Consider the following 9,414-nt stretch of genomic DNA (forward strand, 5'->3'; position numbering starts at 1 on the left):
ATTTTTTTACTAATATATAAAACTAATATATTTTATTTAATATTTTTATGCATATTTACTTGTATATTTTTTTATATATAAAATTTTTATTATAATACTTATTTATATAAAGTTTGTGTAAATAAATAAACATTCAATTTACTTTTTCAAAATTATTATATATAATGTTATATTTTATTTTTCTTTATTCGATAGAATTGTAGAAAAATATTTAAAAATTTCTTTTCTCAATTATGGTTACAATTATCTTTGTACATTCATTTTATCATTATTATTAGTTACAGATAATGAAAACTGAAAGATATATAATTTTTTAAAAGATTATTATCTACTTAAAAGTTTTCAACTAAAGTGGATATTAAAAACCAATTATGTGCAATTGTCATAAAATAAAAAGTAATTGTTAGGAACAATCTTTGAACTAAGAAAATCTCTTGAAACTTCATCATTTACAACTAACTACCATTATTGGTTTTTTTTGTAGCTGCTTCTAAAAAGATATCAATCATTGGCTTGTCATATTTTCACTTCATAAAAAACACAGTTACTGACACATACTTATAATTCTTCACTATAGATTGAACTAAAGAGATATAACACAGAGGATGAGTCAATAAAAACTGTTATTTTAAAATACCTCGTTATCTGTTGGCTGTATCAAAAAATAATCCGAATGAATTATGTAGCATTTTAAAAGATTTATCAGATTACGAATATAATTTTATTTATTTATATATACAATGTATCTCAGGATTTAATGATCAAACTGTAGGAACATATTCTACAAGTGAATATATGAAAAAATTATTTTTTTAAAATTCGTTTTAAGACTATGGAAAAATTGTAAAGAAATGAAATTTAAATGTTGAACAGCAGATTTTCTATAACAATATCATATCGCTGTGTATTAATAGTGTAAATGTGAGTATTATAGCGGCTGAAAATCTACGGTTGCTTTAAAAAACGTATTTTGAATAGTTAATGAAAGATGTAGACTCTTTTTTTCTAATAACGAATATTTAACAGTATTAAAAAAAAAAAAGGTTTTTAAAAAATAGTAAAAATATATTTCAATAAAATAAAAAGGCAATTAATGAAGAAAACCGTATGCGTGTATTACTGCGCACCTATTACTGCGCATTTTCAAATACTGCGAATGGAAAAATAAAAGCAAAAAAAAATCAAATTGGTAATCATTACAAAAAAAAAAAAGTTTGTTTTATTATGTTATATTAAATTATATAATATCGTTTTCAAGTCATTACTTATTTGTTTATTTATAGATTTATTTTTAATTTGTCCCATAATGGAGGTTAGGTAAATAGATTAATAATATTAAACATGGATGACATTTATTATTGAACGGAAAGTTTTATAGGTTAAACGTTCATATGATTCAACCGTAGTAATTCGTGCAAGAAGCTTGATATTATATTATGAAGTATAAAGCAGTTAATTTCAAATGAAAATTAATGAAATTTCGATCTTCATTGAAAATAAGTATAATTTTATATATCAAAATATTAATAAGAAATAATTTTTTATTAATACGTTAACTGCTGCGTGCATTTTACGTGATTTGTCAACATGAAATTTTTTATTATGTTGAAATATTATTTACAAGAAATAACGTAAGGTTTTAATCGTGTTTATATATTATTCGTGGTGAGGGACACCGGTGACCCCCACGACAGTCAGAGTGTTAATCACAACAGTGTTTTTAACCAGTTAAAATAAAACAGTTAATTTAAATATACAATTTTATTATTCTTTGTTAGTTATAATTGTAGAATGTGCTCTCACACTTTGATTGATAAATTCCAATTTATTGCTAATAAAAAAACGAATCAAAAAATAAAATAAATGGAAGAGTAATAAAAAAAAAATATAATTTAAATGAAATAAATTGTTTTAAGTTTTCTTTTAAATAAAATAAAATATTACATAATTATTTTTTTTTTTGATACAACCACCAATAGATAAGTTATTTTAGGCAGTAGTTTTCATTAATTCATCTTGTATATATTACATAATAATAAAAAAAGACGGAGAACTCTCCTTAATGAGAAATTAATGACTTCTGTTAAAAATGAACTGAGAAATGGAAATTAAAAATTTTTTTACTAAATATAATCTCTCATAAATTCATTACTCATGTTATTCAAATTATATAGATGATAGTTAACGTATTACTAATTTAAAATTTCTATTTAACTTATATCTGACGATAAAAATTTATCATGTTATATTATATAGTAAATTTATTTTTTCATTTAAATTTTAAACTTAAACGATTAATATTTACTTTTAAACAATTGTTCTTTTGTGTATATATTTTTAAATTACAATTATTTTCATTATCAATTGAAATTATTTTAAATATTAAATATTTCAATTGTTAAATTAAATTTAAACAAATTTTTTCAAAATGAATTAATCTTTAATAACTTTTCTTTTAGTTTTTATAAATTTTATTTAAGTATTATTTTTTAAATAATATTTCTTATATTTGGAAGATAAAATAATTTAAATTAGAAAACTATCTAGCTTTAAATTAGTTAAATTTAAATTATTTAAATCAACGCATGATCAACGTTGATCAATAACTATAGTCAACAAAGGTTGTTGTCAATACAAAAAAAAATACTTTAATATTATTTATTTATTAAATAAACCATCTAGTGTATTCTTCATAGATTTTTGTTACACTTAACTATAGAATAAAATCCCATAAACGTAATATAAGATATAATCAAAGAAATTCAAAGATATGAAAAAAAAAAATAAAAATAAAAAATACAATCATCATCAAAAAATGAATACAATTCTTTATATTCGTATGTACCATAATGATTCCAAGTAAATATAACGCAACTTATTGAGAGAAATGTCCTAAAATAATTTTCTATTAAGAACATTCCCATCTTCGTCATCGACATTCAGCGACACGTAATTTCCACATTTCATAAATATAAAAAAATTTGCACAAGCTTGCAATCAAATGAGGAAATAAAATACGATATATTAATTTATTTTCTTTTTTCCTTTTAATATATTCAAAATAAATGAATCATACGTAACCTGGCAATACATATGAGTAATATTGATAATTGTATTAATTTTATTAATTGTTTATAATAAAAGAAAAATTGTAATAGCGTTTGGAATGTTAAGATATCAATAAATATAAATATTAATATTATACAATTAAATATGGGGGAGAATANAATCATACGTAACCTGGCAATACATATGAGTAATATTGATAATTGTATTAATTTTATTAATTGTTTATAATAAAAGAAAATAATTATAATAGCGTTTGGAGAATATATTAGGATATTAATAAATATATAAATATTAATATTATACAATTAAATATTAAAGAATAGAAGAAAATCACGTGTGTTAATGGAAAAGAGTAGAATTATTAAACATAATTGAATATTCTAATCGATAAATGGAGTATACAGTAATTTTATAACAAAATTTTCAAATATTTATTGTAAAACAATCTCAAAATGAAAGAGACTTAATCAGTTGCCATTCATCTTTCTTTAATGCCTTTACGTAGAATAATCTTAAGTGAGAGGTTGTTCCCCATCTAAATATATGGCTATAGATAAAATTTTTATATTAAATAATAATACCAATGTGTATTTAATTGAAGATAAAAAGTATTAGTCCATAAACTTGGATTTATATCTCTAAAAGCTGATCCTATTATGGTGAACCATAAGTTCATTGTGTTTATTCTATTATAAACTGCCTTGTGGATTGTTTTTGTAAAATTTACTTTTGGAAAATTCACTTTAATAGATTATTCGATTATCAGTCTACTATTGAACAAAAAATGAAAATGAAGTTAACGATCAGGATAACGTTAACATATTAAAATTAAAACGAGCTGTATTTGGAATCCCCATAATCATCAAATGATTTTAGATTATCACATTAGACATGTATAAATGTAATAATGTTTACAGTAAGGATATCAAATATGGTCGTATCGATTAGACGTCAAGCAGAATTATATCATTCTAGAGGTGTAGAACAATTAGGTGTCATGGAAGAAGATATTTTAATTAACAAAATGAGGCCAGGGACAAGAAATTCATGGCTTTTATGCATGCTGTCAAAAGTATTGGAAAAGATCATACCAAATTCTCTCCAGTAATCACTGATTTATATAAATTAAAATATTAATATTAGGTTGGGGAAAAAGAAATCAATTATTTTTACATGAATTTCAAGACTTTATTTAACATGTTTTGGATTGTCTGATTTGGGTTAAATATGGACCGTTTTGTTCTATAATTTGTTGCCATTTTAAAAATAGCTTCATAATGCTCCTTTCATAAAAGTCTTGGTCCCTATTGTCGAACAACTCTAGTAATAGATTTTTGCAATCTTCTCTTGATATCAATTTTTTATCACTAAGGAAGTTTTGCAATGCAAGAAAAACATGGTAATCGTTTAATGCCAGTTCCGAACTATATGGTGGATGCATCAAAACTTCCCAACCAAGCTCTCACAGTTTCTGGCCAATTACTATAGACTTGTGTGGCCTGGCGTTGTCCTAATCGAACACAAAACCTCTCTGTTGGCCAATTTTGGACGTTTCTGGTCAATCGCTAGCTTCAAAGGGTCCAGTTGTTGACAGTAGAGATCCGAATTTTTACGGATCTCATTTATTTTTATTTAAAACAATTTTTTTTTATTTTTTTTTTGCACGTTATTAGCTGTTACAATATCGAGACCATAAACACCATTCACAATTTCAGCCGTCTGGGCTTGCATTTTCGCCTTTATCAAAGAAAAACTAAAATGTACCGAATTTTCTCTCCGTTAATTTCCATTTTTAACACCCTATAACTCACAACTGAATGGACCAAAGAAAAATCAGCAAGAGAATTTTTTTTTGTGTGAAATGTCATCTTTACAACGAGCATAAATCTGAAAAATGCTTGATCTATATTTTACAAGATATCGATCACTAAAGGCATCCGTCGAAAAAATAATGGATTTCTTTTTCCCCAATCTAATATAAAACCACAGTGAAAGGAAATTTGGCTCCATCTTTTCAACAAAAAATTGCTTCGTCAGTCCTGGTTTTATAGAAATTGTCGAACACCGTAAAGATAATCCTCCTAATTCAAGGTAAGTTGTTGTTAATAATGAACGTTATTATGATAACTGTTCTCGCAATGTCATCTTCCGTTACGATGAACTGAAGAAAGATACGGTAAATCTTAAGTAGAGTATCAAATCATTTTATATTTTTACTATTGAATCTGTTGTTGCATTACCTCAACAGCCATATTATTTACAGAAGCAGTCAAAATATTATTAACACGTTGGCTGCCGTGAGGTCACCGGTGACCACTACACGACCGTTAGTAAAAATACATAATTAGAGTAAATATCGATTCTGATCAATTTTTAAAAAATATCACTGTTTTTATAAGGGTTTGTGAAGAAACTTGTGACGTACGGAGCATGTAATAATAATTTTTTTATTACAAGGAAAATTAGTTACGAGTTATTTGTTTCTATAACACAATTGAATTTACAACACGAGAGTACTTGTTGAAAACTATCCATTTTCAGATTTTTGCAAACAAAAATAAAATTTCGAAGAAAATATAAAATAGACAAATTTTAAGTAAATATCAAAAAATCCGTTGGTTCATCGAAGAGATTTGTGACTATTATAAACTGAGTAAATAAAATATATTTTGTTGTGAAACTCGGTCCCTTTGGTTTCTGTATTAATCTTCTGCATATAAAATCAATCGTCACGGTCAGAAATTATTTTTTACTATAAATTTCTCAATCTTTTCCGTATTTCGATGGAACAAATAATCATAAAATGGTCTACAGCGCCTCGACGGTCACTGGTGACCACAACACAACCATTAGTAAAAATACATAATTAGAGTAAATATCGATTCTGATCAATTTTTAAAAAATATCATTGTTTTTATAAGGGTTTGTGAAGAAACTTGTGACGTACGGAGCATGTAATAATAATTTTTTTATTACAAGGAAAATTAGTTACGAGTTATTTGTTTCTATAACACAATTGAATTTACAACACGAGAGTACTTGTTGAAAACTATCCATTTTCAGATTTTTGCAAACAAAAATAAAATTTCGAAGAAAATATAAAATAGACAAATTTTAAGTAAATATCAAAAAATCCGTTGGTTCATCGAAGAGATTTGTGACTATTATAAACTGAGTAAATAAAATATATTTTGTTGTGAAATTCGGTCCCTTTGGTCTTTGTATTAGTCTTCTGCATATAAAATCAATCGTAACGATCAGAAAATATTCGTTGCTATAAATTTCGATGGAACAAATAATCATAAAATGGTCTACAGCGCCTCGACGGTCACCGGTGACCACCTCACCATAAATAAAGATAAAACACAATTATACAACATCAGTTGTAAACAAAATTTCAACAAAATATGCATCGCATAATAGAAAAAAAGTGTAGACGTGGGAGACAAATGTGCCAGCAGTCAACGTGTTAATTGTTTTGATACATAAGACTTATCTTGTAAACCAACTAAAGATACTCGCTTATCAGGGTCACCAGGAATACTAATATGTACAAAGACTAGCATTAAACTATCTTGACGAGATAAAGGTTTTCATTTAGTATACTGGGAATCATTCCGCTTGTTTTTTCAGTTCCATACGATGAGAATATTCCTCAGAGTCGTTAAAGTTTTAAATGAAAAACAAATGCCATTTTTTTTTCTTAACGTTTATAAATATCATAACTCTGATAAAAATTGATAAATAGTTGTTTGAAATTTGGTACAGTTGTAGGTTATACACAAAAGTTTATTTTCTTAAAATTGGCTGGCCAATTCAACGAAATGTTTTACTGCGAGAACATCTTTAACACGTTCCCTTCCGGGTATGCACCCCACGCAGCACTTTCCGTTCAAGCTATTTGGTATTATTATTGTAAAATGACGAATTTTTTAAAAAATTCATTATGCAGTCAATTACAGGCATCTCAATATTGTTGCTGATGCGTTCATTTGATGGTGGGGCGTATGTGCCCCACGCGGCGTGATAGACAATTTTTTTGTACCGCAATTTGTTTTAAACTGCATTTCTCGTGTTCCGATCAGTCATTTATTCAAAACAGTTACTGCTTCAGTGCAGCTGGGATTTATTTATAGTTCAGTGTGTTTCTAAAGTACAATAAACGAAGTATATACGATACGTATATATTATTTTAGTATTATAGATTAGGACATTTTGTATTTAAATTTATTTGCAATTTGTTTCTCTACTTTTCTTCTTCAGACTTTTTCCAAAATTTGACAATAATTACTTTTTATAAGCGGACATGGTATCACACAGCAACAGTTTTTCAAGTGATGATTCTGACATGCCAGGTATTTGTTGGAACTAATTTCTAAAAAAATAAATTTATTGGTTTGTTGTGTTATGCATCTTAAACTATTCTCCCATTCCTTGATAATTATGATTTTTGCACTATTATAATTATTATTAGGTATACGCCAGAAACAAAAAAATAGAATTGGGGCATACGCCCCATGTGACCCGAACGGAAAGTTTTCAAAAAACGATCTAGCAGGGAACGTGTTAAGGTATATTACTGATATACCAAATCTTGTACTAATCTGTTTGTATTCAACCGTACGTTCTTCTTGTAAGTTTAGGACAACCCTATTTATACATACATACCTTACGTATTTCTCTGCGTATGTGTTCCCGGAGCTCATCGAGACGAACAGGCAAGGGCACCTGGTCACTGCCAGCAACACCGTACTTGCTCGACAGTTCGTAAAGAACTGGGTGCCTGATGTAATCGCCCTGAAAACAAATTCGAACATATTCTCAATTATACGTGGTAAATAAATTTAAGTGGTAGTTCTTATATTTTGGATATTTTTTTAAATTTTTATATTTTCAAAGAGACTCATATGGTTTGAAATAAAAAAAAAATATTCTGCGAATTTCAAGTATTTATTTTAATTTTAATCTTTGTTACAAAGTGATTTAAGTTTACTTATCTAAATGATAATATGGAATTTTTTGGCAATTGTTTATTCCGGTTAAAATAATCGTTTAAAAGATTTGAACATTTATAGATTTTATCTTCACATAATAGTAGATATTTCATAGATTTTTTTTTACAGATTTTTAGCTATTATAATTTTGGAGTATTGCACCTAGATGAAAAATAATATTTATCATGATATAACCGAGAGAACGGTAAAGTTAATGGAAGTATACACTAATATACTGATTAAAAAAAGGAAAATAAAAAGTAATTTATCATTCAGCTTATAATATCAGAATTAAAAGAAAAATATTTCAGATGATCGAAAATGTATAACGATGGTGGATAGCTATAAACAAAATTAATTATAAATCTGTATAATAAATTTAATACAAAAAAAAATTTCTTCTAACTCTAGAGAAAAAATAAAATAAAATTAAATTAATTAAACATACTTTACAATAACGAAAATAAAAAATAAAAAATAAAAAAACTAGAAAAAAAAACTTTCCCTGTCGAGGAATCGATCCGTCGACATTAGGGACACGAGACCATTATTATCACTAGATTTACCAACTATTTTGATATACCTATTTCTACCAAAACCAATAAAAATGACTGGTCTTTAAAAAAAGTGCTTAGTAAGGTAAAAATAGCAATAACAAAAAATATATTTGTTTACGAGTGTATAAAATAATATAAAGTTCATAAAACTGATTCTTTAGTCATTACAAAAAAGAAAATGTTACATGCAGTAGGAATTTTAAATTGAAATTGCAAGTCAAAATGACTAGTCTGATAAATCTAGTGTTATGCTACCGAAAAAAAAGAAATACAGTGAACGTCAGAATTTTTGCTAAATTTCTACCACCGTTTTTTCACAAATGGTTGAATGTATAAGTTATGTTTAAAAGTACAATTTATATTCTCACAGACTACTATAAATATGCAAAATTTGAAAAAAATCTGACAAGGGTCACTCTGGTCCCGCCCCCCTTGTAAAAGAATATTTTTTTTAATTTATTTATTTCGAATCATAGGAACCTCTAGGAGCATAAAAATTAAAAAAAAAAAAAAAAGATAAATGATATTGATTCGAATGGTTCGAATTTATGATTAGCATCGTTAAATTTCTATTATTGTATTTTTAGCAATCTCGTTTTACGCGCGACATTAAAAGAGATATTCTTATTTTAAGAATTATAATATTTGATTGATAAATAAGTAATATTATGAGAATATTTAATGTATTTTGTAATACATTAAACAAATTACATTAATACAAAATAAGTAATATTATGAGTATATTTAATATATACGAATACAAAAATGTGATAATAATTTAAAATATAATTATT

At 26.0% G+C, this 9,414-nt stretch overlaps 1 protein-coding gene across 5 annotated transcripts in view; it reads right to left on the reverse strand.

Annotated features, from left to right (window-relative positions):
- LOC106791716 (serine/threonine-protein kinase N) overlaps nucleotides 1-9,414 on the reverse strand; it is a 122,687-nt gene that overhangs the window by 80,274 nt on the left and 32,999 nt on the right. For all 5 annotated transcript variants that reach the window (XM_014757575.1, XM_014757578.1, XM_014757581.1 and 2 more), the window contains exon 2: nucleotides 7,738-7,866. In XM_014757575.1, coding sequence (XP_014613061.1) covers nucleotides 7,738-7,866 — 129 coding nt within the window. The remainder of the gene's footprint in view (nucleotides 1-7,737; nucleotides 7,867-9,414) is intronic.

The sequence above is a fragment of the Polistes canadensis genome, unplaced genomic scaffold (assembly GCF_001313835.1).
Source record: "Polistes canadensis isolate GaletaPanama2010 unplaced genomic scaffold, ASM131383v1 scaffold_335, whole genome shotgun sequence".
In the NCBI taxonomy this organism is placed as follows: Eukaryota; Metazoa; Arthropoda; class Insecta; order Hymenoptera; family Vespidae; genus Polistes; species Polistes canadensis.